The following is a 27,522-nucleotide window of genomic DNA, read 5'->3' as shown; positions in this document are numbered from 1 at the left end:
CTTCGTGAGAACCGGAGGTAGATGTCTCCCGAGGCCGTTTTTCAGACCTGCGAGCTGGACTAGCTTCCTCACGGTGATCACGAACGGTATTACGGGTGGTATGTGATCTGGTATGCATTTTTTTGGGGTGGAAAAAGGGTCAAAAATTCGCTTTATCACAGATTTGGTTCTCTGTTTCCCACAGACGGCGCCAGTGATGAGTCCGCGAATTTCCGACGGTTAGTGAATGCAGGAAAATACAGATCACGACACAGAGATTTACGTGGTTCGATTTACTGAGGTAAATCTACGTCCACGAGAAGAAATGAGGGCAGAGTTGTATTGCTTGATCTGTTTTCTTACAGCTTACAATACAGACTTGCTATTTTGTATTTTATCTCTAGAAAGCGAGAGAGTCTATTTTTAACTTAACCTATCTATCTGATCTAGGTTCTATTTATACATTGAACCTAGATCGTGGCATGCAGCCATTTACTAGGTAGTGGATGTCGTGGAGATCGTGGCGATCTTGCATGGGTCCACTATCCTGCATGAGTTAATGACTGCTTGACACCACTAAATAGATCGTGGGTGGTGGAGGTGGAAATCCTGCATGAGTCCACTATCTCCTAGTTCGGTCGAATACTGAGACCGAACTGCTGAATTATGGCCGAGCAGCTTTTGCCGATCTGAGAGTAGAGCTTGATGCCGACCTGAGAGCAGAGTTTGATTGGTTGGCTTTTACCGAGCTGTAGGCTGGGGCCGAACTCTTTGGTTGTGCCGAACTGAACTCTGATACTCTTTAGTCATGCCGAACTGATACTCTTTCTTGGGCTTTAGGCTGATGGGCTTTACTGCTGTTGGGCTTGTTTAGTACGTACTCCATCATGGTTCAATAATGATAAATTTTGGAGTTGTAAAATCACGTTGCCTGATCAGAAGAATCTAAAAATACCTTTATATATGAGGTGGTTTCCAAAGTTGATGGGACAAAACACCTAACATGATTAACAAAAAAGTTGGGAGAAATATCGAACACGTGAAATGGCAACTCTTTTTTAACCTATCGGTGTTATTTTTTCTTACAGGTATAATATACAACATCAATTAAAGCATTATAATGCATATAAGCAAAAATCTATAAATCATCATAATATGTGAATCTACACCATCATAATGTAAGAAATAAACACTAACGCAAGCAAGATGTATTCAAGTTAAACTAGTTCTTATTGGCACATAGACTTGTCTAATAATTATATACAATCATGACTGGCAGATCTAACTATTTCAATTTAAAATTAATTTAAATTAAATTAAATTAAATTAAATTAAATTATACCTATAGACTATGAATTTAGGTTCGATATGTAAAATTCCCCCTTACGCGAATAATGAAAATAATGGGTGTAGAAAAAGACGCAAGTTTTGGAAATAAGTGAACGGAATGGGGATGATTTTATTTTAACAATTATACTATGAATATTCGGTGGGATATTGCACGCCATTCAATACACGATAATAAATTCGTTGCACTTATATATATATATATATATATATATACTACTGCTACTAATAATTCGATCGTGTTATGGATTGTAACTTAAAAAATAATTTGCTTAGAATTTATTCATGGAGTGAAAGTAATGGAAATAAGTTGGCAGACAATTGAAGTTAGCCCTGCATCTTATAGATGCTCAAGTTGTTTGTTGTGAATAATAAATAAACGGCTAATTGTATTTTTTTTTTCTTTGAAAATTTATAAGTTAGATCTAATTAGTGGACGTGGTAACAATCTTGATATAGAATTTCGACAACCAACCATAATTAAATTTGTTCGACCATTACTTTTGTTTGAAATTCTTATCCACTTCATTTGTTTTCTCGTACTTGTGTTTCCCTTTTTCTTTCTTTTATTATTTTATTTCGGTTGAGAAAGTGTGAAAATGAGAACCGTAGCGTGTTGGTGTGACTTGAGCCCGTATATCCAGTGACTTTGTCAACGTGTTTCCAAGAAATTCTCAATGGTTAATTAAATAATTAGGCACCTAATGAATGATTAATTATTTATATATGTAAGTTACATAATGTAACTCCATGTCTCAAAATATAATAGGAGTAATATTGAGTTGGTCTCCAACTAAGGAGGACTGGGTGGTTGGCTTGTATTGGTAACCATTTCAATATTATACATACAAATGCAGCCTTTAATATCATTATAGTTACCAGAGTTTATTTAGTATGCTTTGCGATTTGAATTTTGTAGTATGTGCTTTAAAAAGATGCTCCATAAATTTTTATTTTATTTTTATAAAACCTCCACCTTTATAATTTTTCTACTACTTTGTTTGCGATCGAACGGCACGGAATTGTGGATAGAACTTCAAAATACACACAATGCTGACGTCAGACGACATTTGGATAATATAAAAGCAAACGGATAAATTCTAACGTAATATGCGGCGAAATTACGCCTTTGTATTCCCAATTTACCCTTGTGCACAATCTCGTATTCAAATTTGTAATCACCATAAACAAATTTATTTAGTGCGACCATAATATCGTGATTCAGTTCTACAACGCAACTACAACCCATATTTTTATATAAAAATGAAATGGTGCTCAATTGATTATTTAGAATGTGACATTATCGTTTTGAAATAAATAATGTAAATATTATTTACTTCTTAGGTATAAATCATTAGCCTAATCTTTTCTTATCCATTACGGTATTACTAATTCGTACGAAGCCTAAAATATGATGCGGACCCAACTAATTTTCAATTAATTGCAATTATGTCCATTTTAATATGAATGGAGGAAAATGGAATGACTGATACTACCACTCTTTCTATTTTATTTTAGAGTGAACAACATAAATGGTACATGATGTTTTTCACTTTCGCACATAAATGGTACATAGTCTTTATTTTATATCATTTTTTATACTTATAAATCACTTTTTTTTATACCTGATGCAATTTTCTCTCCAAAATACCCTCTAAACAAATTCATTTTTCCACTTGTGTCATAAATGATATTTTGGGCATTGACAAAACTAGTACCAAAAGTGATATTATAATATCTTCTCATATTCTCCTCACTCTTTATACTATTATTATTAATCAATATTAGTATTATTATTTTGATGTTATAAATAAATAATTAATTTAATTTTTAATATCATTTAAATATACTTAATCATAATTATAGTTATAATTATTATAATAATATTATTGTTATAATAGTAAAAACTAGTAGTAATTAATAAATAATAATTATTATTTTATATTAAATTAATAACTAATCAATATAGTCTTAATCAAAATGAAAAATTGTGAATTGTATTCATAATGATAAAGAGTTGAATATTTTTTTAGTTAGGTGTTTCAACGCTAAAATGAGTATAAATAATTTAATTAAAAATATTTAATTGATTTAATTACTTTAAATAATTAGTTTAATTAGGTGTTTTGTTATTGATTTATATTATGAATGCAATTAGATGTATGTATAAAACACTAAAAAGAAAGAAGAAAAAGAAGAGAAAAGAAAAAAGAGGAAACATAAACCAAGGAGAAAAAAGAAAGAAGAAATGAAGATAAAATACTAAAAAGAAAGAAGAAAATGAAGAAAAAAGAAAGAAGAATAAACTAAAGAAGAAAAAAAAAGAAATAAGAAAGGAAGAAAGAAAATTACATATTTGGTTCTATTTAATTAAAATTTCCAAAAATATCCTCCAAAAAAATCACATGTTTGGTACCTAGGGTTATTTTTATCATGAGACAAAAAAATATATAAAATAAAGATCATGTACCATTCATGTAGTTCACTCTTTATTTTATTGTTTAGTAGGAGTAGTATCTTTTTAATCATATCTATGTTATAAGGAAAGTTTCATTTGAAAATAAGTACTTCCATGTTTTATGTTATCTCATGGATCAATATGATATAACTATAATAAGATTGCATTTTATGAGTTCAAATCGAATGGGAAATTTGATAACAAAAATTGTTGAGGTGCTTGAATATTTGATACATGCCTGATCCAAATTGCCCTTTTCTATAAGGTGACTTGATTGAAAACTTTTACATGTCTAAGAGCATCCGCAATGGACGGACGATGGCACGCCCGATGGGGCGCATCGTCTGCGCCATCCATCGTCCGCACCCATTGCGGGTGCGCGCCATAGGGCGCGGACGATAGTCGCGCCCTATACTTCGGTCGCGGAGGATAGCGCGGACGATGGCCATCGTCCGCCCCATTGTGGAGGTCGCGGACGATGGCACGCGGTTTCATTTTTTTATAAATACCGTTCATTTGTAACATTTCATTTCACGCGATTTCATTTTCGAAACTTACATTTACATAATTACTACGAAATGGATTCAAGCCCCAATAGTCCTACGTTTAGCGCAGGGGCGCATTGGCCGGGTACAGAACCCTGCGATTATTGTTCGTTCGACACCAACCCCGACGAAGCCGAATATCTCCGGGCGTTACTCGATGAGCTGCGTCGGAAGTTGGGAATTGGTCCGACTTAGTTTTTTTTTATTAGTTCAATGATGTAACTTTTTTTTATTAAAACTTCGCCGTTTGTTATTTAGACCGTTTTTTATTTACTCGTTACTTGTTATTTGAAAACAGTTAAATTAATTAAACAAAACAATAAAATGATGATGTGGCGCGCCATAGGGCGCACCTTAGGGCACCCCACTACAGGTGGGGAGGTAGGAGGATAAAACTGCTGACGTGGCGCGACATAGGGCGCGCCTTAGGGCGCCCCCTTGCTAATGCTCTAAGTATATGCCTGCACATTGCCTTAAGGGCATACTCATTGTTCTATTTCGAAGATAAGAGACGGGGCAAGGACGTGTTGCAAGCATCCCGTCCGCCAATTAGTTCCCTGACCAAAAGATAGAGGGGAGGTTTTAATTTCAACATTATTTGTGAGTTTAAGGTGAGACAATTGGCTTTATGCTTAGAAAGTTTTTAATGTTTTCTCTATAAATTTGCTGGTAATTCAATAACAAAATAATGCTTATTTCAGTAATAAATGAATTTTGGTAAAATCTAAAGATTGGTGGTTTCAAAACCCAATTTCATAATCTTTTATGTGGATTCAAAACTCAATTCCATCATTTTTTATTTTTAATTCTTATTATATACTATCAGTAATATATGAATTTTATTAGTATAAAAATTGATATATGAATTTAATTAGAATATTAATTAATACACCATTTTACTTAAATTTAATGTGTTTGTGACTTTTATTTTCAATGCATCTCGTATTTTAATGAGAGAGAAAATAATAATTTAATTAGATTTTGTTATGTACAATTAAATTCACATAAGAAATGAAAATATAAAAAAATGGGACCATGAATGGTTATGTGAAAAAAAATTGATGAACCGTAGGTTTTAATTGTTGTTTCTTAAGTGATGAATATGGTAAAAATTGGTGCGAAATTAATTAATAATGTAATGAATAAGTAGTGATGGTAAAACTGTATCTTGTTTTATGGAGCAAATTTTGTTTTTAACATCAATTACATTAGACATACATGTCTTGGCCGAGCAATCATTATTATTTTATTATTTAATATATTAGTATTAATTATAATTATGAAAGTAATTCCATAATAATTTCATATCTTGAACAGTATGGTTTTTAAAATAAAATTCCATTTTAATAGTAATTTTTAATTTTATTTATATTTATATTTTGTCATTCGATTGTTTTTATATTTCCTGTCATTTTTCCAAAAATAAAATACATCACATATAAATAACTAATAGTGAATTATTCATTACTCCTATAATTTATGGTAATGAATATTTTTTATTAAGAAAAGATTGTGTTTTAATTAAATTAGATTCCTGATATAATTTTGAACTTACAAAAAGATTAAATTTCCCTAATCATATATATATGCTTATTTGTATTTGATTATGTATAATTATCCATTATCCATTACGTTTCATTGTCTTAAATAAATTCCAATAATCCACAATAAATGCAGTGGAGGTAAACTATCCAAAATTGGGTTTTATTAATCATGATATTAGTTTTCATATGAAAAAGTGAAAATAAAAATGAACTGATATAAGCTCGTCCTATAGTATCGACGTACCAGTTTTATTTATAGTATCGACGTATAGTATATTAACATATTTTCTAAAAGCCGTATACAATATTTGAACAAAAAAAAAAGATCTTCAAGAAATTTTTTTAAGAATCAAGAGGCTACAATACATTTAGACATTTTCCCTTAAACGTGAGTCAGGGTTGGAACGGTAAGGTATACCGCGCCGAAATGGTCATATCGCATATCGTACCGTATCCTGCGGTATGACCAAAAACCATACCTTTACCATACCGCTTTTGTCGGTATACCAAAATTTAGATATCGTTACCGTATCGCTTTTGTCGGTATACCGTACTGTGATTTCGGTATACCGCAATATGCGGTATACCGCGGTATACCGTGATTTTCGGTATACCGTGTTATTTGCGATATATACCGTACATTTGCGGTATGATGCGGTATAACGCGGTATACCGCAGTATATACAAAATGCATACCTTTACCGTACCTAAAACTGTCGGTACGGTATGATACCGTACCGAAAAGTACGGTATACCGAAAATTCGGTATTTTTTTGGTACGGTAAGTGCGGTATTTCGATATATTTTTCCAGCCCTAAACGTGACCATTTTAATTGTAACTAGAATTTTCGGTATTTTTTCGGTACGATAAGTGCGGTATTTCGATATATTTTCACAGCCATAAACGTGACCATTTTAATTGTAACTAGCTTAGAGTGATTTGTCATTGCTGACATGCCAATAAGGCTATTATTACTGGATGAGTTTATCTTATCCAAAGTAATATGCCAGCACTTTAATTTTCTTTTTCCTTTTCCATTTTTTTTCGAAGGGATAAACACCTCTTTTCTAAAGTAATGTCTTTTTGTAGTTGGGTTATTCTGCATAAACAACCACTAATCAACTAGTAGTACAAGACACCTATATGAATAAATAATTAATTAATAATAATGCACAAACTTACTGCGGATAATTTGACACGTCAACCTGCGCTACCGAAGGATCCATAGTAAGACGGTGCACCTTCAAGTAGAGTAGCAGTACCTTCGACTAGAAGAATTTTACTTATCCTATAAATATCCTTGACAGGCGTTGCTCGAAAACCTCCTCAAATTCGCGAGACCTCTTTCTGTCACTTTCATTCTCTCGCCGCTCTTTTTATTTCAATTTTTTGTTTCCTCTTTTTTCTTCAATTATTCCGGTATATTCCGGCGAGCTAGTTAGGGTTCCGAAGAGAATGGCATTGCTTTCAGATCTGGGGACCGAGATCGTGATTCCGGTGTGCGCAGTCATCGGAATCATCTTCTCGCTCGTGCAGTGGTTCTTCGTCTCCCGCGTCAAGGTCTCGGTGGACCGCTCGGGAGACGCCGCGGTGAAGAACGGGAAGAATGGGAACGCTGACTATTTGATTGAAGAGGAGGAAGGCATTAATGACCACAACGTCGTCGCCAAGTGCGCCGAGATCCAGAACGCCATTTCTGAGGGTGAGAGTTGCTACAGATCTCTCTTCAATTCGCCTAGATCTGTGTTTTGGTTAATTTTTTATGTTTCGTTGTGTGTAAGTATGGTTGTTTCTGCTTGCTTGCTTGCTACTTGATTTTGAGCTCTGTTTTTTGCTACTGACTGCTGATAAGTTGCAAGGATAGTGAAAGTTTATTTATTTTCAACTTTTTTTGCCTAATTATTTTTTGAGTAAAGCCGGTGTTTTGTTAGCTGTGGTTTCTAGAATTTTTTTTTTATATTTATGGTTTGGGTTGCTGATTTATAAGATGTTAAGTGATAGTATTGTTTTAGCTGCAAACGTGATTTTGTATCCACAATCATTTCTTTTGCAGATTTGCAGTTAAAGGTATTAGATTATTAGTTTAAGATATTTATGGCCAAATCTCCTTCTTCATTTACTAAGGAATTACAAAGTTATATTTTCACCCTTCAAGTTTCGTTTTTGGCTTGAAACTTCAGAGCTGGATCAAAATTTATGATCACCGACAGAGGTTAATATAGTTTAATAGAGGTTTCAGCTCTATCCTCTTACATTTAATATTTTGATTTTTTATTTTAAATATTTCTAGGTACTTTTCTCATTATGATTTATTATCGTGGCGGCGGATTTAAATCTTAGGGTTTCTTGGTCGCCGATTTATGATTTGTGCTCTATGGTTTTACTCTATTTATTGCTGGTATATATATGACGTGGCAATGAGAATCTAAACGGATCTTATTTTCCTACGTTATTACCTCTGCGCTTTATTTTTTATTCCTCTATGGTGCCAAAATCTTGGGAAGGTTGTATTAATTAATATACTAATGCACTCATCGTCCAGGGATAACTTGGGAGTTGGCTTCTTATTGTCTTACTCTTACATGAATTAAAAAATTCAAGTGGCTAATTCTTACAATTAGTAAAACAGGAATACTTTATGGTGATGCCTCTCTTGGAGCATGTGAGGTGCTTATGCAGCTATGCTCCTGGGTTGTTCTATGCAGTTTTTCTCTATTACCTTTTTTACTTGAGAAGATAACTTACTTCATTGCAAAGCATTTTTGTTCAATTTTGGGCTACCTAAATTGTTTAATTGACTTTTATGTGTTCCTTAATTGTTCAGTTAAACATGATAAATTTGCTTTAGCTGGGACTAATGTTTTTTTTTCTGGTTTTACAGGTGCTACATCCTTTTTGTTTACTGAGTACCAATATGTGGGAATTTTCATGGTTGCTTTCGCAATCCTCATCTTCCTCTTCCTGGGCTCAGTTGAGGGTTTCAGCACAAGTTTCCGGCCCTGCACTTATGATCAGGAAAAGCTTTGCAAACCTGCTCTTGCAACTGCTATCTTCAGTACAGTTTCCTTCTTGCTTGGTGCCATCACCTCTGTCATTTCTGGTTTCCTGGGGATGAAAATTGCAACCTATGCAAATGCAAGGACAACATTGGAGGCTAGAAAGGGTGTTGGGAAAGCTTTCATTGTTGCTTTCAGATCTGGTGCAGTTATGGGTTTTCTGCTTGCTGCAAATGGCCTATTGGTTTTATACATTACCATCAATCTATTCGAGATTTACTATGGTGATGACTGGGAAGGACTTTTCGAGGCAATCACTGGATATGGGCTTGGTGGATCCTCCATGGCTTTGTTCGGAAGAGTTGGTGGTGGTATTTACACCAAGGCTGCTGATGTTGGTGCAGATCTTGTTGGAAAGGTTGAAAGGAATATCCCGGAAGATGATCCGAGGAACCCTGCTGTAAGCACCCTATTCATCCCTGAAATTAATATTTTTTGCAAGAAGATTGTACTGATGTCTTTTTTTTCCCTCAGGTGATTGCTGACAATGTTGGTGACAATGTTGGAGATATTGCTGGAATGGGGTCTGATCTTTTTGGTTCATACGCTGAGTCATCTTGTGCTGCTCTTGTTGTGGCTTCGATATCATCTTTTGGAATTTCTCATGACTTCACTGGAATGTGCTATCCTTTGCTTATTAGTTCCATGGGTATCCTGGTCTGCTTAATCACTACTCTCTTTGCTACTGACTTTTTTGAGATAAAGGCTGTCAAGGAGATTGAACCAGCATTGAAGAAGCAACTAATCATATCCACTATTTTTATGACTATTGGAATTGCAATTGTTACCTGGACATGCTTGCCGTCATCATTCACAATCTTCAATTTTGGTGTTCAGAAAGATGTGCAAAACTGGTAAATATGCTCTTATTCTGCTACAAACATTAAATTTGTTCTTCTCTAGTGGACAGTTGCATTTCATTTTGTAGATCACCAACCTTTTCTGTCTCTTTAGTTGCAAGGCTCACAGATACAAATATTTCGTATTTTCTGCCTATTGTGCATTAATTTAATCCTGGCATCTGTCTGTGGCTTTGTTTGGAAGTTGTGTGCTAATTCAATGTAACATTGCAGGCAGCTATTCCTTTGCGTTTGTGTTGGACTTTGGGCTGGACTTATAATTGGATTTGTGACCGAATATTACACCAGCAATGCCTACAGGTGCAAATATGACTGTCTGTTTCTTTAAAAACTATTTATGATTTCTTTTGAAAATGGGTGTTTAAAACTTTTATTGATGTTTATGTGCAGCCCTGTCCAAGATGTTGCTGATTCCTGCAGAACCGGTGCTGCAACCAACGTTATATTTGGCCTTGCCTTGGGATACAAATCAGTCATTATTCCCATTTTTGCCATTGCAGCTAGCATCTTTGTTAGTTTCACATTTGCTGCTATGTACGGTATTGCTGTAGCAGCTCTGGGAATGCTAAGCACGATTGCTACTGGGTTAGCCATTGATGCTTACGGCCCCATCAGTGATAACGCTGGAGGTATCGCTGAGATGGCTGGCATGAGCCACAGGATTCGTGAGAGGACTGATGCCCTTGATGCTGCTGGGAACACCACCGCTGCTATTGGAAAGGTCTTGAAAAAGGATATTGTCATATGCCACATTTCCCTATCAAATCACATGCAACATGCTCTCTACATGTGCACTTGCTGGATGGTACACTGTTACTTAACTCTCTTAATTTTGTTTCCAGGGTTTCGCCATTGGGTCTGCTGCACTTGTCTCGTTGGCACTCTTTGGTGCCTTTGTGAGCCGTGCTGGAATCTCATCCGTTGATGTTCTGACCCCTAAAGTCTTCATTGGACTACTCGTCGGAGCTATGCTTCCTTACTGGTTCTCTGCCATGACCATGAAGAGTGTGGGAAGCGCAGCTTTGAAGATGGTTGAGGAAGTCCGCAGGCAGTTCAACACCATCCCTGGTCTCATGGAGGGTATTGGCAAGCCTGACTATGCTACATGTGTGAAGATCTCCACCGACGCTTCAATTAAGGAAATGATCCCCCCTGGCGCCCTAGTCATGCTCACACCCCTGATAGTCGGCACCTTTTTTGGCGTCGAGACCCTCTCTGGCGTTCTTGCTGGTTCACTCGTTTCTGGTGTCCAGGTATGATCTCTTCTTCTCGTGTTGATATTAATGCTTGATGTTTAAATGTTATCTCCTTCGACTCATCTATACCTACATACAGATTGCGATTTCTGCATCCAACACCGGTGGTGCATGGGACAACGCAAAGAAGTACATCGAGGTAGTGACCTGCTCTCGCGAGTTTCCTGTTCTCTCCAGTTTAGATTTGTATTTGTTGTCTAACACTCGGGCGTATGTATCTTGTAGGCTGGTGCTTCGGAGCATGCACAGACTCTGGGGCCAAAGGGATCCGAGCCGCACAAGGCGGCAGTGATTGGTGACACCATTGGAGACCCTCTGAAGGACACTTCAGGCCCGTCGCTGAACATTCTGATAAAGCTGATGGCTGTGGAGTCACTCGTGTTTGCTCCCTTCTTCGCAACCCACGGCGGTCTGCTGTTCAAACTCTTGTGAAGAGTCAAATGCCTGCTTACACTGTGTGGTTTATACCTTCTGCGGTTGTACGAGTTAGGGGGTAGTTAGATTGTGTTATTCCGATGAGAGGTGATGATAATTGTGGTGGAGGAGGTCATCCAAATCCACCACATCCTGTCGTAGTTCCTATTTTGTTGTGTCATTTCCTGACATATACTAGCTCTCTAGTCTTTTTTTGGTCGGCAACATGGATCCATTGAGCTTCATGAATTTTCTTTTGCCAAAATTTAACTGTTCTTTATATTTTTTATGTGTGATTTTTGAGTATGAAGTTCGCACCTTAATGGCGGATTGGAATGGATTTGGACTTTTACTTCAATTTTGTGAAGCATTCGTTTTTTTATAACACAATGATTAGTGAAGATTACCACTAAGTCATATAACACACAACATTCGTTTTGATTGTTCTAAATCCCGAGATCAGTCAATTAATGATAGAGGGAGTATAATTTTGTGGCTCAATCAAAAAATAATTACTACTAGTAGAAAACTAAATGAGGTGTATAATATACTAGGTCGCATCTTCTAACCCGGATCCACATAAAAGATCCGCACCGGTTCAATTCCAACCGTTTTCTCCTTTCCCAACCACCATTTCATTAGACTATTATCTCACTATTCAAATCCAAATAAAATAAAATGGAAATTGAAGTTAAGCTCCGGCTCCCGTCCTCCGCCGTTCTCTCTGCCTACCACCGCCGCACTCACCTCCAAGAGAACCTCTTCTTCGACGGCCCCAACGCGGAGCTCGCGTCCAGCTTCGCCGCCCTCCGCATCCGCTTCTACGACCTCGACTCCCGCTGCGTTCTCTCTCTAAAATCGAAGCCCCAAATTTCAGGCGGAATTAGCCGCATCGAGGGGCAGGAGGAGCCTCTCGACCCCACCGTCGGCCGCCATTGCGCCGCCGATCCATCGAGGCTCCTCCTCATTGAGCCGTCCGACATAATCAGGAGGGTGAGGGAGGAGTTCGGTTTGGGCGGGAAGGGTTTGGCCTGTTTGGGAACGTGAGAGGGGTTTACGAGTGGAATGGGGTCAGATTAGAAGTCGATGAGACGCTCTACAGCTTCGGCACGTGTTATGAGGTCGAATGCGAGAGCTCCGACCCCGATGAAGCGAAAATTTTGATTGAAGGGCTCCTGCAGAGCAATGGAATTGAGTATCAGTATTCGGAGAAATCAAAATTCGCCATTTTTCGATCAGGAAAGCTACCTGGATAACTTGAGGTAGATAAAATTGTTACTTGAATTTGAATTTTATTTATTTGATTGCTTTTCTTGTATCTGAATTTGATGAATTGCAATTTAAGATTTGCAGAACGATTCGATTGCCATTCAGCTGAAACTGAAAATTATCTTCATTTGCAGATAATTGAATCACTCGCTTTGATGGATTGATTAATTTCAAACTTATTTGCTCATATAAGCCTATGTTTTATCTATCCATCATATCACACAAAGTAAACACATTGATATGTAGATTCTTATGAAGTAGGATATTAGATGGATTGCAATATGCAGCCATATATATAATCATTTCTCCATGAGAGAGTCAAATAATATGTTCTACTACTAAATTCCTGTAACTGATTGATACTAAAGGGGGATGAAGGCGCTCAAATCTTTGCATGCTTTCTCTTTGTTTGGCATTGCTACGACTCATTAGCTTATACTATCACATTCTAACTCATCACTTTCCAGATCAAATGTACTACTAATATTTTCTGTAGTAGTATTATAGAGTTGACCTTCCAAATCTAACATGTTTGCATGTTTATCAATATGCAAGATAGTTTGATACTCCATCCACCCCTGAAAAATATAAACTTTTGGTTGGACAGTGGACACGGGTTCTAATGCATAATTGGTAATAGAAAAGAGAGGAAGATAAAGAATAGTGGAAGTAATGTTAGTGGAGAGTGGAGTCCACATTATTAGTAGTGTAGTTGGATTTCCAAAATCAGAAAATTCATACTTTTTGGCACGAATTAAAAAGGACATAGTTCATACTTTTCAGGGACGGATGGAGTATATTTCTGGTTAGTTTTGTCTATAGCCTCGTTCTTCTTTTCTCGGTGGTAGGTATTCAATTTACTTTTAGCACATCCATGGTTGTTGATTCGGCAGTCAGAATCGACCTCGTATCCACGATGAGTGTATCCTAAGCAGCAGAAGTTCAAGAACATCCAACAGTTGGGGAATGTGGGACTTTAGTCTTGAATGATGATAGTTATATTACAGAAATGAGCAAAGAGTTGTGGTGTATAACCTATTTATTTTAGTTTAATGGAAAATGTTTCAAGCTGCTCTTGACAAGATATGATGATTGGCATGAAATTTTCACTTCCTAACAGTCTTTATTGCACGTTATGAGTAGATTTATAGTACATATTTTAGTACAGTAACATTATAAGTCCTTTCACTGATGAAGATAAATTTATCAAACAAAAAAGATGAAAAAATGATAATTTAATTCATAGATAGTAACATGTCATGGCCAGTAACATGTTTCAATTCACTCTCCAATGAAATGGTGTAATGTCTAAAATAAACCAAACAACATAATTTCAGTCAATATGACCAAAACAGAGTACCATTTAAAAATGCTACTTGCTATAGCTGAAAACAGAACAGAAACCTAACATCTCACTTCTTCTTCTTTGATGGCCGTTTCTCGTCATCTTCTTCATCATCATCACTGTCATCATCGTCATCTCCATCATCATCGCTTTCGCCTCCATCATCATCTTCATCGTCATCGCTATCATCTTCATCATCACTCCCTGCATTACCATTGGGCTCAACCTCATCATCAGAGTCTACATCATCGTCATCACCCCCATCTCCAGAGTAATCGTCGTCATCCTCATCACTGTCATCATCATCACTGGCTTCGTCGTCTTCATCATCGTCGTCACTCTCACCAGCATCTTTGTTCTCCTCCGTCTCTGTGTCTTTTTTAAGATCACCGAATGGGAATCTGTAAGTGGAGCAAATACACACACCATGGCTTAGTACGCAATACAACTTCAAAAGTCTCAAACAAAGAAGAATTCGCAGTACCTTGTATTCGTCAGGGATGGTACAACGTCTGTATCAGCGAGCAGGGTCCCACTCTGGAGAGAAACAACTCCAATCCAACAATGTCAATCAACAACAGAGACGAATACAAGCACAATAAACTAAACACAACCAAAATCCATGCTTGCTTTAGATTTTCCATTTGTGATGTCAATCAACAACGAAGACGAATACAGCCAATTTAGCATTTGTGATGCTATATTTTCACAGAATATCAACAGAAAACAATTCTTAAAGTTAAACCAAAGATTTAACAAGAGCTACAAGTGAGTAAGAGATAAAATCCTTTTAGGGTTCGTTTATTCGTCCCAAGCCAAAACACCAGAGATATTTGAAGTAAGATAAATCGACCTTCGATATAAGATTCTTTCATAGTATCTCAACAGAAAATCAATTTGTTCGACCAGAGCAAGACTAATCAGAAGCATCAAAACAGACAGCTTTCATTTCATATGTATATACCAATTCAAATAAGGGTTGAACAAATCTTTGAATTCATGGATCAAATCTGCGTTCTCAATTAAATCAGGGACCATTTTCTGCTGCAGTTATCAAAACAAAACTCCATATAGCATCTTATCCTAGTAAAAATCAATTCTTGAGAGAAACATAAACTAGGCCAAATAGAGTCGCACAGATTTAAGCAATGATGAAGAATAAACTAAACTAATTCAAATGCAGATTCAATTAGCTACTTATTAATTTTTGTTCACTTAATGCCATTCCCTCTCTCAGTAAAGAACTTACAGAAAGCAAGAACAAACAAGCAACACAGAACAATTACTAGAATAGAATAATGTAGAGTAAAGGGGTGAGGGAATGTACCATTATAAGAAGCAAAAGGAGGCCAAGAATGGAACAGCACGTCATTTTGTGCAGAGCAGCATTAGCAGAAGAGATTTTTTCCACATCCATAACGTCAATTCGTATCTGCTTTCACTCTCTGTTAGCCTCTACGGAAACGAATACAAATTGAACAAAATTAGGGGAAAAAGCAAGATATTTAAAGAGGGATTTGAGTGCCAGTGTAGTGTATGTTGGCAAGGGAGGAACAGACAAATTCTAGGGTTTTGGTGATTAATACTCAAAATTATGTCAAACGGTCAAATAGTGGAGGAGAAAAAAGGAAGGGAGCCTAGCCTACCTCCCAAACTGGGGCATGTTTATGATAATATTCAATCGACTAATTTTGGAATATGATTTAGTAGTATTATTTGAATTCTGAACTATTCACTATTGGCATTCGGTTAATTTGGGAAAATAATTTAGTAAGGATCAAATTTACCTAAGAAAACTTCATTTCATTGTTAATAAACATTGCACTGAACATGTAAAATAAAACCACGTCGCATTGGGGCTGAAATTAACTACACAAAACATGAAATTTTTTGTATCTTAGGGAATTGGACCCTTGATGTTGTACTCCTCATGCTGCATTTACACAATTAAAAGACTAATAATGAATTGTCAATCTTATTTTTTGGATATAGATTCTCGGTTAAAACTATGAAATAATTTGGACCTCAAAACATATTGATCTTGTTTCAAACTATCCCTTGGTATTTTCAGTGTCTAAGTGGGACAATAAGTGGTGAGGGTGGTTGTTTATAGTATAAAAAACTAGTATTGAAGGAATTAGATGTGAATTTATTTTTCTGCCTAAGCAATTTGAATCATGGTATAGTGCTCTTAAGCATTAGGCAAATGCTCAATATCGATCCCATTGCTAGAAAAGTAGTACTAATACACTTTTAAAGATCTGGAGTAAATTATAGAATGATCAATACACATACATTGTCATGACTACAAGGACAAACATTCAGATGAAAAAATAGGGTAACAATTGTAATAATCATCCTTCTGTGCGAATAGATCCAACAATAAAACAACAAGAAATATTTTTTTAGTTTGGGAAATCAGGAAATAAATAAATAATTTACACAATTGAAATTAAATGAAGGTAGTAACTCACACCTTCGCCTTGCCTCCATTCTTTCCCTTTGAAATCCTCTTATTCTTTCCGCGTCATATCAAACAAAAATTTAGCAATCGGAGATAATAAGGTAAAGAGTGCGTGCCGTCGTTGTATGGTTAGATATGAGAGAAATATATCCGACGACCATGGTGATAGCAGCCTTGCTTTAGCTTGAGCTTGAGATAGAAAGCCGATAAACATCTGCGCTAAGCACAAAAACCCTAATGGCAAATGCGGCTATTTATTCTGCGTTCGGAGAGTTTCTAAAATTATTATTATTACAATTCTTAATAATGTGGCAGTTACAAATATTTTAATTAGTGTAATTGCGGATTCAATGATGAAATATACCAATATTTATTTAACTTCCGATGCAAATGAAGCAACAAATATTTTATTGTATTATTAATTGTGTAATCGTCATTCCAAAATAACAATAATACAATATGATATATGTTGTTTCATTTGCATCAATAGTAAAATAGTTTGGGGTATAATTCATCATTGAATCCACAATCACACTAATTAAAAAATTTGTAACTTCCACATTATTAAGAATTGTAATAATAATTTTTAGAAACTCTCCAAACCCGAAATAAATAGCCGCAGTTGCAATTAGGGTTTTTGTGCTTAGCACAGATGTTTATCGGCTTTCTATCTCAAATGCAAGCTAAAGCAAGGCTGCTATCACCATTGTCGTTGGATATATTTCTCTCATATTTAACCATACAATGACGCTATGCACTCTTTACCTTATTATCTTTGATTGTTTGAATCTTGATTTGATATGACGCGGAAAGTATAAGAGGATTTCAAAGTGAAAGAATGGAGACAAGATGAATTAGGCATGAGTTACTACCTTTATTCAATTTCAATTGCATAAATTATTTGTTTATTTACTACCAATGCGAATGAAACAACAAATATCTTACTGTATTATTAATTGTGTAATCATCATTTTGTGTTGTAAATAATGTGATATTTACAAATAATTAGTGTAAATATGGTGCTTATTATATTATTAAATATAATGATAATCCGCCAATTCAAACCTTCTAATGATAAATCATATGGTGCTTATTATATTATTAAATAAGTAGTGTAACCGTTACAAATATATAAATGTTTAGTACTAATTTATTTTTGAAAAATGCTTATATTAGAGGCTCAAAATTGGACTTTTATATAGTTATAAATAGGTTATATAAATTGAGTGTGAATAAGGTAAGTATTCCCAACATGAGCTCGAGCCCACTGTGGCGGACAAGACAGCCACATTGCGCGTCACCGGCTCACTAGGCTGATTCGCAAGGGCGAGAAACCTCACCAAACTCACGCCATAGCATAAGCGATGCTCGGCCAATGATTCAAAAGAAACGAGTGCAAATATGTATTGATTAGGGGTGAGCAAAAAAACAGGAAACCGAATATCCGAACCGAACCAAATCGAAATTTTGAAATTCGGTTCGGTTCAGGCGAAGAAAAAAACCGAATAACCGAATTTATTTAATTATTTATATTATATATATATGTTACTATTATTTAATTATAACTAAAAGTAAAACCCTAATTGGAAACTCAATCACTCAATGACTCTTAAAACCGAGCACAAATTAATTATTTTCAGTGGCCCAATTCAATTTTAAAAAAATGGCCCAATCTCCTACTATACCCCATCCGTCGGCCTACTCCCTCCCTACCACTCCAAAAATCCCCAAATCATCTCAAACCCTAGATCGCCTACATCTCTCTCATCCCTCTCGTCGACGCCGCAGGGCAGCCGCCCTTCCCGCGCCTCGCGGCGGCGTCCCGCAACCTCCGACACCGCCTTCTCCACACCTCCCTCCGTCTACTTCACCCCTCCTTCATTTCTCCCTCACAAATCAAAATCTCGGTTGAAACGAATAACCCTAACTTCTCTCTCTTCCTCTCAACGAGTAGAGTCAATCCATTGACCGTCGTTTCGGAGGTACCGTCGTCGAGCTTGGCTTGGAGCTAGCCGATCTCCGCCGACGCCTCAGTCGCCGCTTGCTCATCCCACGACCGCCATTGCGCGTCGAGAATCGCCTGCAGCCTCGACTCTCCACCACACGTGATGCTCCGCCGTCGGGTCGCCACTGTCTCGCACGTCGATTTTTCAATTTTTATATAATTTCAGTTTTTCGGTTTAATTCGGATTTTTAAGTTCGATTTTCGATTTTTCGGTTTTCAATTTTTCGGTTTCAGTTCGGTTTTAATTTTAGGCGAAATTCGGTTTTTCAGGTTCGGTTCGGTTAGGGCGAAAAACCGAACCGAAACCCAAATGCACACCCCTAGTATTGATCCAAAAAAGCTCAACATCAACTAAAATTTTTCTCGCACGGTCATCTCTAGCTATCAAAACATGATTAAATGTTCGATTAAATCTAAAGAGACTTGAACTAAGCAATAAACAACATCAACTAAAATTTTTAAAATAATATCGAAAAAATTCAATCAAAAATAGCATTATAAAAGCAACGAGCGGTAAAAAGTGCATGGATTATTAACATGATCTTCTAGTCCAGTCTGGAACATATTTTCTTGTCTTAAATGGGGTGCCAGATTACTTCTACTTAGTGTAATCACATAAACACCTCAACTGTCAAGTAAACAAAAGCAGTGTAGCAAAAAGATAAGATCTCACAGAGCCACTCTACAAATACCAGATCGAGAGCAATTCAAGGGCTACGTGTAGATCATCTTTGAGGCTGATCCGAGGATGAGGCTCCAACTGAAGGAGTGACAGGGGCATTGCTTGTGGAGCCATTTTCGGGGGGCGGAGGCACACCCCACTTGGCCTCAGATGCATGAGGTTCGATGACATGGACAGAGCCATCCGACAGACCTAATGCAAATTGATTCACTTCTTGTGGGTGTGCAGCTATCACCGTTGGGTGAATGCTGGAGCTGCAAGAGGACGAAAGTAGCACACAATTTTAAGAACAAGATTTCTTGCAGCAAACATATTACAAAAGAAACACAATGTCATTCTGTAAGAGTGTATTATCATGAACTTTATACATATTCTTGGCTCTTAACATGCCTTTTAAATTGGTTCACAAAAATACACGATACAAAATTTTGGCAATTACAAAGTCAATTCGAAATTTAGCAAAATTAAACACCTTCATACTCATGCAGATTAAAACTCTGGTTCTAAGACGGTTTATGTAGTCTTTCATCTTTCTATTTTCTCTCAGCTCTAAGAACTAGTCATACTATAAACCATGAAACACGCAAGTCATGCTTTTAGATGCAATTATTCCTTTTGTAAATTGAGTTGGTGCACTTTACTTGTTAAAATCGAGTTCCTCATACTTTCAAATTTATATCGTATTTAGGTTCTTGTATAAATTATATAAAGACCTAAATCTGTTTTTCGCTGCATCCACAGTCTCATACTTCCATTTATTCTGAATATAGATGACCTAGAGCTAAAGGGCAGATTGGAAGCCCTTTGGTAATGAAACACGAAAACATAGTATCATGTAAGAGACTTGCCTGACACTTGAAGGAAGATAAGCAGCACGACTGATACGGCACCGCAAGCGAAGGTGTGCAGCATTGAATATGCAGATGGTACCATCTAGCAGACTAGCATAAACCAGCTGGCTGTCGCACGAGAACGTGGCATGAGATATCGGGGCAGCAGATTCGGGCGGTACCCACTGCAAGGAGAAATATAGTTAGAGTGTAAGAGAATGTTGCCTCAAGCGATTTTCTTGATCAGTGCCTTCAATGGAATTTTCTTTTACCTGATGTATGCAGTCTAATTTGGTTGTTTCATATATGGCAAGTTGAGTCTCGTGTATGACCAGAAAATGCGTCTGGTCATGATGAAATTGCACACGTGTTTCAGACGGTGCCTCAGGCGACCTCCGGGACGGCAGTTGCAAGAATCTGGACTTCTGCATTTCCCATCCAAGAGAGCTCCACACACACAGCTGGAGTGGGGCAAGAAATTAAAATCAGCCGTCATCTATAAGAGATATGACTATACTCATCAAGAATCTTAACAACAAAATCATGCATTCTATCTGCAACAGCGTTGCAGCAAAAGATGAGTTTGATAAAATTGTAAACCTGGGCATCTGCACCCGATGAAACAAGCACATTTAAAGTGTTTGAGAAAGCAAGGCCTGTGATACGCTTAGAATGTCCTTTAAGCTTGCTTTTAACCTGCAAGAAGCGGATATTATCGATAAGCTACCTAGACTGTTTGGACTAGCCACAAGGACAATGTATGCTGATATTATGTGCTTATGAGATACCTCATCCACCCTAACGTTAAATATCTGGATTGAGGAGTCATCCATCCCAATAGCGATTATGTTGTTATCTTGAGGATGGAAAGCTAAGGATGTTGCTGCTGGTGGCGGAGGCATAAAAGTTGTCATAGTCTGCAATTATCCAAAAAAGTGAGGGGTGAACAGCCATGCACATGGGCAGGAGCACACCTAAACACGAAACATAATCTATTGCTGCAAGTCACCTTGAAAGTCATCATGTTAAACAAAGAGATTTTTCCCCCTGAGGCTGACATTACATAAGAGTCGTTTTTAGACAAGGCAAAGCAAGGAACAGCTTCCTCGGGGTTCACATCAGGCATATCATTGGTCATCAAGATTCCACTTGATGGCTGCCATAACTGAGGTGAAACACTAGTGGTTGCCTACAGAGAGCATCGTTTCAAAACGATTAGTGATTGAAACTCACAGTTAAAGAGGGAAGTAGCTTCAGTTCTGTTCTCACCTTTCCACTAAAATTAGGGTCACTCCGTGGCCATTTCCAAAGCAAATGGATCGCATTTGAAGCTAATGCAAGTATGGCATTGCCTGAATTCGTATATGTCAACCTAGATATCTGTTGCAACGAGACCAACAGCTTGAATATGTTAGAGCTCCAATACAAATGCATTAGACGCTTACATATTAGTGAACATTATACCTTTGTTACTTTTGAATGTTCGGGAAGTTTTGATGACCTGCACAGAGATGGTTCGTTGATTTCACTAAGCTTCCAATTCTTTAATTTGTCATTAGCATCCTCTGCTGCTATTCTAGGTTTAACATCACCATGGTCTCTCGTATCACGATTCTAACAAAAACCAAAGACTAAGCTTTCAGCACACACAAATTGCAAATAGTAAGGCGAAGCGCAGTCCACCAAGAACGAAATTCAGAATGAGTGGGTGTTTAAAATTCCAACTAATGGTCTAAATAATAGCACATCATTTGCAGCAGAAAGGAGAAAACCGCGGAATACCAACCATTGCAGAGGCCGCCACCCTCTCTGCAAGTTCCATGTTACTTGTAGCTGCTGCAGATATGGGGCTTACAACGGGCTGCAGGTAACAATACGAAAAGCTTTAGTCATTTTTTCCATCTTTTTTTTTCTTCACAATCTCCTTTCACAATAAGTAGTTGGAAATATGTCTGAAGAAATTACCTTGGCGCCTTCAGATGTTCTCGAGGCATCGAAAGCCAGATTCTCAGAGGCACGTAGTACGCGGAAACCGTCAGTGTTTGCTAATATCTTGATCCCATTGTCATTGGCAGAAACAGCTAGCAGTGTCCCATTCTTGCTGAAGCGGATTCGAGGACTTGCCTGGCATTGGTGAAAAAGCAAATTTGAGGCACAATGCGCAGTGCTTTTCGCATAATATATATGCAAGGGTGTGTGTGTGGGTGTATTACGAAGCTATGATTGAAACTCACAGGAAGACCTCCATCGGTATCAATACAGTTCAAAAGTTGAGTGTTATCCATATCCCAGATTTTGATGGAAAAATCATCACCCGCTGCCAAAAATCTGTTTTTAGCAGTGTCGAACTGCACTACTCCCAACGATCGTTTTCGGAAGCCTTGATATATTCTCTTTACAGCTCCTTCACTTTCATTCCATTCCACGATATGGGACTCTCCCTCTTTACTCGTCCCACAGGAGAAAAGCCTGAGAGAGAAATTGCCAAATTATAATATGGCTGAGTGACAATTTCACAATAAATCAAAATGCAGCAACAGGGTAAAACCTTTTTCCGTCAGCACTGTAGGCCAGAGTTGTACACCATCGACCAGGAGCGTCATAATCAACTCGAGAACCCAGATTATCATACAGCCATGCCTTAATTTTTCCATCTAAAGCTGTAGAAAAGATAAACTGGAAAATGACACAGAAATTAGAAATCATAACCACTACAAGATCTTAATAAACCCTACAGCAATGCTATAGATATTCTTAGTCATGAGGGGGCTAAAGATTGGCATGATATTTTCAAGTTATATAAAAATAGAATGGTATAATGCTTTATTACCTGGATACTGTCTTTATTGTGAGGGCACACCGAATAAACAGGGGCTTCATGACCTTCAAAAGTATATTGTTTTGCACCAGTGGTGGCATCCCAGACCTAGAAATTAAAGATAATGAGAGTGATATCACATGGCGCTGTTCGATTCTTTCAAACTAGTGTATCTTAAACAACCTTGATAAGCTTGTCATCCCCACAGGTTATCACCGAGAGCTGCTTATTGGGATGGGAGAATGCAAGATCGTTTACTGCACCAACATGAGCATCGATCTGGAACACAAGTACTCAGTGGCAATTTCTCAAATAAACCATATACTTTCTAGTAAGTAAATAAAGGTCGAATGATCATATAATACCTCCAAATGCTGACGAACATCATTCTTCCCATGATATGAATAAATCTGTACGATGTGTCTAGAATATGCAACACCTATTAAGCATAAAATTAAAGATCACAAATCAGATAGCTTCCTCTAGGATTTCTTGTATTGGAAGATATATCATCTAAACTCATACCAAACAAAGATCCATCAGGGCTCCAAATAACACGATTTATTGAGACACCAGCGTCTTTTGCCACACTAGCCTGAATTAAACAAACAAGTCAAAACCTTGTTGAAACTAAATGAATTCTGTAAACACCATTGCGGTATTTTTCATTCAAGAAAATATGTGGCAACCTGAAAAGCCATGGAACATTTGCTCAGATCCCAGACTTTGAAGTTTCTCTGCATGAGCCGCTCCCTTGAACCAACCTCCCACAGCCCGATATCTCCCACATTTGTGCCAACTGGTTTATACATACATAGACTATGGATTCAACATTTTGGACAAATAAAAAAACAACAACAAAGTATCACAAATATATCTTATCCAGTTAACTCAACCTAGAAGTAACGTTTGTTGGGCAGGATGAAAATCCATGCTCATAGGAGTTGATCCTTGGCTAAAAGTCCATGCTACAGATTTTGGAAAATCATCCAGAGCGCTGAATGTATGGCTGTGAGCAATCCCAGGAAACGAGAGAGGCTGTATATTCACAGGAAGACTAGCCTGACTTGCCTGCATATGAAAGCACACATAATATAACCAGATGAATGTACCAAAAACGAATTGTCTCATCTGAAGAATTTGATCTTCGTAACATCTAATTACCTCATCAGAAATCCCCAATGGCCTGGTTCTTCTGTTCACATGATCAGAATCACCAGATAGGAAATCGATAGATGGGTTTGGTGGAGTCCTAGGATACTTAAATCCAGCTGTACAAAAGTCAACAAGAAATACACTTAGATCTTGCAAGTTTTGTGAGCACAAAGGTTAAGGGGTGTTTTATGAAACATGGAACAATTTAGGACATCTAATTAACTCGGTTTGTCCGACCCATATATATCACCAATAAAACTTGCATGGCAATTGCCATATACTTCTCTGTGCGTATCATACAAGTGTTAAAACTTCAGATAAGAGATCTCCAGATCTCTCGATATAAACCACTCTACTGCAAACCATACTGACAATCCTTCGACACAATATGCAATTCAAGTTTATTGATATTAGAATGTTCAACAAATCAAGCCAGACAGATTATAGTGTCTTGCGAGGCACAAAACTTAGCAAGCATCGCGAGATTTGAATCTTAAATAATCTAGATCCTCGTCACTGATAAAGAGAGAGTGCTACCTGGAATCGGAGGAGAACCAAGAAGAGGCCCACCAGAAACTGCTGGATGAGTTCCAGCTGGTGGATTGGACATCCAACTAGCAAGAGGTGTTGGGACTGGTACAGGCATAGGTTGGAACGGCTGGTATCATCAATCATGGGCCAGTAAGTATAACAAGTCACAGCAAGAAAACTCCATCAGTTAAATAAGATATACAAATTCAAACCACATGTGCAGCAAGAGGGAAGCCTCCAGGCTTTGGTACTGCTCCTCCAAGCAGGGGGTTGTTTGCTTGAGAAGGCGTGCTTGCACCGTTTGGCTGTCCGCATGAATGATCCACGAAGAGTGTTTTGATATCTGGGTTCGGCTTGGGAGCTTTACAAAGCTGGTGCTGCCAGTTCAAGCTGCATATGTAAATATTATTAGTACCTCCTCTATCCAAACCGCTGATCTCCTAAACACCTTGGGCTTCAAGATATTAATTCAACAAAACATGGGGCAAAGCATAAATCCTACCCATGTTACCATTAAATACTAAACTACATCAGACATATCAGTCCATAGCCAAACCTCTTGTAATCATTAAAAATATCATGTAGTTACGATTGATTCACGTGTCAAATTGAAGTCTACCTTTGATTAATGAGCGTCCTGAGCCTTGAGTTCTTGAGGTTAGGGAACTGCAGCTTGTCACGAAACAATGGATTTGCCTCGATAAGCTTTTTCAGTTCAACTAGCATAACAGCTCGTGCAGATCTTGTATCTCCATACTTGGAGAGCTGCTCGTTGTCCCTGAGACATATTCAAGCAAAACATATTCAACATCTGTCACAATGATTGCCAACAATCACAAAAGAACAAGTACCTGAAGTTCTCCAACGTCAACAGCTGAGTTATCTCCTTAAAAAGCTCTTCATTAAAAGACGAAAACACTTTAAGATCCTTTACAAGAACATCAACAGCTTTGGACAGATCATGCCTACACAACAACACAGATACAATTGATAAATCTACCCACTCTAATCTCTTAATGGCTAATTCAGATTCTAAATAATGAGTGTTAGAATCTCACTTATCCAATGCTTCAAGGTACTTCTGCTTTCTAATCTCAAAAAACAGCTTCATCGAATAGCGATTGTCGTCCACTTTCGTGAAGCCAGAGAGGTATCTTTCGACCTCCTCCCAGTTCCCATTGTGCACCTCATCCTCAAAATGCTTCATGTTAAAGAAGAACCCCGATTCCTGCTCAAGCCTATGAGTAGACGGGTAAAAAATATGAAATGCACAATTTACAGACAGAAAAAAAAAAGAACCATACAAATGTAAATCACTAAAACAATAAACCTACTTGTGAACAGTCTCCTTAAACTTCTCTTCATCCAGGAATTGTAAAATCAAGAAAACAAGTTCTCTACTCAGAGAAGACATCTCAATCAACTATTCTTCAGTCACAGCGCAACTTTTCAAAAGCGATTACAGAAATAGATCTGCAAAAAACCCAAAAGCAAAATCAAGGGCGAATCAGAAACAATCCCTTCATTTAATTTTGCTTCACATGAACTGCAAAAGAACTAGTAGTACAACATAACAGAATACAAACAAGAAAAAACAAAGCAATACAAAACAAACCCTCCCCCAAAAAAAGGGCAAGAGGAAAAAAACACAGAATTAACCTAGATCCTTTAGATCACCTCAATTAAGGGGAAAAACTTGAATTTTTTTCTGGAAGATCAGCATAGGATGTAGGGTTTCACGCTTGAGCATGCACCGACAATATGTGGTCGAAATTTTGATAAAGAATTGCTGCATCCGAGGTTAAATAATGGAAAAGAATCACACAAACGAAAGTGGCTTTAAATCGAATCCGAGATGCAAAGGAAAAGGGAACTTAAAGGAAACCCCAAAAGCAATTTCAAGATTACCATCTATGAGCTAATAAGTGAGGAAAAGTTGGAGCTTAAAAAATGCGAAAAAATAGAAAATATAGCCCTTCAAAATAGAGATTCCAGAGTGTGGTACAAAAAAAGCACACTCCCAATTTCATAAGTATTTATTAATATTACATGTAATTAAAAATAGAAGATGAAGAGTTTTACAAAATCAACTGAAGCAGAGAACACTGAACTCAAGGTGAGAGTAGGGTTCAATCTCTCACAGATATGCATACAAAAAACCAATGGGTTTCTCTCTCTAAACTATATCGACGGAGGAAAGGGGATCACAACCTTGATTGCAGCACAAATAAATGAGTTCCTTTGTTGGAAGGAGCAAAATAGTGATGATGATAAGCAACAATGCGTATCAATTAGTCGATGCGCTTATCACGATAGGTACAGTCATGTGGACCCCAACTGAGCCGGCTTGATTTTGCTACGAGTAATCGGCTTGATATCTTTGGCTCCAAGCTGGGTTGCGATACCCTACATTTCGCGCACGGTGCACAGTAAGACACGAAGCTTTTCGAACCGCTGAATGGGCTGGGCTTGGGAGAGTGGGCCCCTGTGACGTAGTCGTGCGCTGCATTCAACGGCTGTGATTGAGTTTTTCGTATGATATGATTGTTGCTGGAAATATGAGAGACGGTGATATTCGACGCTTTAAATTGACCGGCTTTTTTTGGACAGCGTATTTAATTTTTAGACAATCCTATCTCTTTATTATTGAAATAATTATAATAGTATGCACTTTTAAACTTTTATAACTTTGAAACTTTTATTATGATCATTATTCTTGGCAAAATTAGTTTATGATGGACTAAGAATATTATACTTTTCCTAAAGTTATACTCCCTCTGTCCCATTAGAAATGAAATGTTTTCCTTTTTTGTCTGTCCCATTAAAAATGAAACGTTTCTAAAAATGGAAACAATACTCTCTCTACTTTTTTCTTCTCTCTTACTTTACTCTCTCTTCATTAACTCACAAAACAACACTACATAAAATCTTTTGCTGAAAAGCAAATGTTGCATATTTAATGA

The 27,522-nt window shown here is 37.2% G+C and overlaps 3 protein-coding genes and 1 pseudogene across 7 annotated transcripts; 2 read left to right on the top strand and 2 right to left on the bottom strand.

Moving 5' to 3' along the window:
- Positions 1–7,203: 7,203 nt before the first annotated feature.
- LOC121746977 (pyrophosphate-energized vacuolar membrane proton pump-like) lies at positions 7,204–11,818 on the top strand. Its single transcript, XM_042140949.1, has 8 exons — positions 7,204–7,576; positions 8,756–9,330; positions 9,405–9,784; positions 10,004–10,090; positions 10,181–10,511; positions 10,633–11,043; positions 11,126–11,185; positions 11,272–11,818. The coding sequence occupies exons 1-8, from the start codon at positions 7,330–7,332 to the stop codon at positions 11,476–11,478; spliced, it is 2,298 nt and encodes a 765-aa protein (XP_041996883.1). The 5' UTR covers positions 7,204–7,329; the 3' UTR covers positions 11,479–11,818.
- A 305-nt stretch (positions 11,819–12,123) lies between these two features.
- On the top strand, positions 12,124–13,813 carry LOC121746978 (annotated as a pseudogene).
- A 136-nt stretch (positions 13,814–13,949) lies between these two features.
- On the bottom strand, positions 13,950–16,778 carry LOC121746979 (prostatic spermine-binding protein-like). Of its 2 annotated transcripts, none has more exons than XM_042140951.1 (4): positions 16,551–16,778; positions 15,402–15,506; positions 14,559–14,611; positions 13,950–14,475 (listed from the first exon to the last, which is right to left on the bottom strand). In XM_042140951.1, exons 2-4 carry the CDS (start codon positions 15,489–15,491, stop codon positions 14,142–14,144), a joined length of 477 nt encoding a protein of 158 aa, XP_041996885.1. In that variant the 5' UTR covers positions 15,492–15,506; positions 16,551–16,778; the 3' UTR covers positions 13,950–14,141. The 2 variants fall into 2 exon arrangements, with proteins under 2 accessions (XP_041996885.1, XP_041996884.1); XM_042140950.1 differs by having other exon boundaries at positions 15,402–15,529; positions 16,551–16,777.
- Positions 16,779–19,021: 2,243 nt separating this feature from the next.
- On the bottom strand, positions 19,022–26,775 carry LOC121747551 (topless-related protein 1-like). Of its 4 annotated transcripts, XM_042141604.1 has the most exons (27): positions 26,642–26,767; positions 26,237–26,348; positions 25,894–26,032; positions 25,618–25,797; positions 25,411–25,524; positions 25,179–25,337; positions 24,772–24,949; positions 24,566–24,686; positions 24,038–24,144; positions 23,770–23,944; positions 23,563–23,672; positions 23,399–23,468; positions 23,239–23,312; positions 23,057–23,152; positions 22,886–22,981; positions 22,604–22,731; positions 22,290–22,524; positions 22,021–22,179; positions 21,842–21,916; positions 21,520–21,669; positions 21,325–21,435; positions 21,065–21,244; positions 20,844–20,972; positions 20,656–20,751; positions 20,328–20,516; positions 20,074–20,240; positions 19,022–19,479 (listed from the first exon to the last, which is right to left on the bottom strand). In XM_042141604.1, exons 3-27 carry the CDS (start codon positions 25,971–25,973, stop codon positions 19,269–19,271), a joined length of 3,390 nt encoding a protein of 1,129 aa, XP_041997538.1. In that variant the 5' UTR covers positions 25,974–26,032; positions 26,237–26,348; positions 26,642–26,767; the 3' UTR covers positions 19,022–19,268. The 4 variants fall into 4 exon arrangements, with proteins under 4 accessions (XP_041997538.1, XP_041997537.1, XP_041997539.1 ...); XM_042141603.1 differs by having other exon boundaries at positions 26,237–26,775; XM_042141605.1 differs by lacking the exon at positions 26,237–26,348 and having other exon boundaries at positions 26,642–26,769.
- Between the last annotated feature and the right edge of the window lie 747 nt (positions 26,776–27,522).

This window comes from Salvia splendens, chromosome 9 (genome assembly GCF_004379255.2).
Source record: "Salvia splendens isolate huo1 chromosome 9, SspV2, whole genome shotgun sequence".
In the NCBI taxonomy this organism is placed as follows: Eukaryota; Viridiplantae; Streptophyta; class Magnoliopsida; order Lamiales; family Lamiaceae; genus Salvia; species Salvia splendens.
This window is presented reverse-complemented; position numbering and strand designations above follow the sequence as displayed.

What these genes read in the sequence shown, in the direction of transcription:
- LOC121746977 (XM_042140949.1), top strand. Translation starts at nt 7,330, where the DNA reads ATGGCATTGCTTTCAGATCTGGGGACCGAGATCGTGATTCCGGTGTGC. An exon ending in CCAGAACGCCATTTCTGAGG is followed by an intron (nt 7,577 to 8,755) that starts GTGAGAGTTGCT and finishes CTGGTTTTACAG; the next exon opens with GTGCTACATCCTTTTTGTTT. An exon ending in ATGATCCGAGGAACCCTGCT is followed by an intron (nt 9,331 to 9,404) that starts GTAAGCACCCTA and finishes TTTTTCCCTCAG; the next exon opens with GTGATTGCTGACAATGTTGG.
- LOC121746979 (XM_042140951.1), bottom strand. Translation starts at nt 15,491, where the DNA reads ATGGATGTGGAAAAAATCTCTTCTGCTAATGCTGCTCTGCACAAAATG. An exon ending in TCCTTTTGCTTCTTATAATG is followed by an intron (nt 14,612 to 15,401) that starts GTACATTCCCTC and finishes GTTTCTCTCCAG; the next exon opens with AGTGGGACCCTGCTCGCTGA. An exon ending in CCATCCCTGACGAATACAAG is followed by an intron (nt 14,476 to 14,558) that starts GTACTGCGAATT and finishes CTCCACTTACAG; the next exon opens with ATTCCCATTCGGTGATCTTA.
- LOC121747551 (XM_042141603.1), bottom strand. Translation starts at nt 25,973, where the DNA reads ATGTCTTCTCTGAGTAGAGAACTTGTTTTCTTGATTTTACAATTCCTG. An exon ending in GAACATCTGAAGGCGCCAAG is followed by an intron (nt 21,917 to 22,020) that starts GTAATTTCTTCA and finishes TGTTACCTGCAG; the next exon opens with CCCGTTGTAAGCCCCATATC. An exon ending in AACATTCAAAAGTAACAAAG is followed by an intron (nt 21,436 to 21,519) that starts GTATAATGTTCA and finishes TCGTTGCAACAG; the next exon opens with ATATCTAGGTTGACATATAC.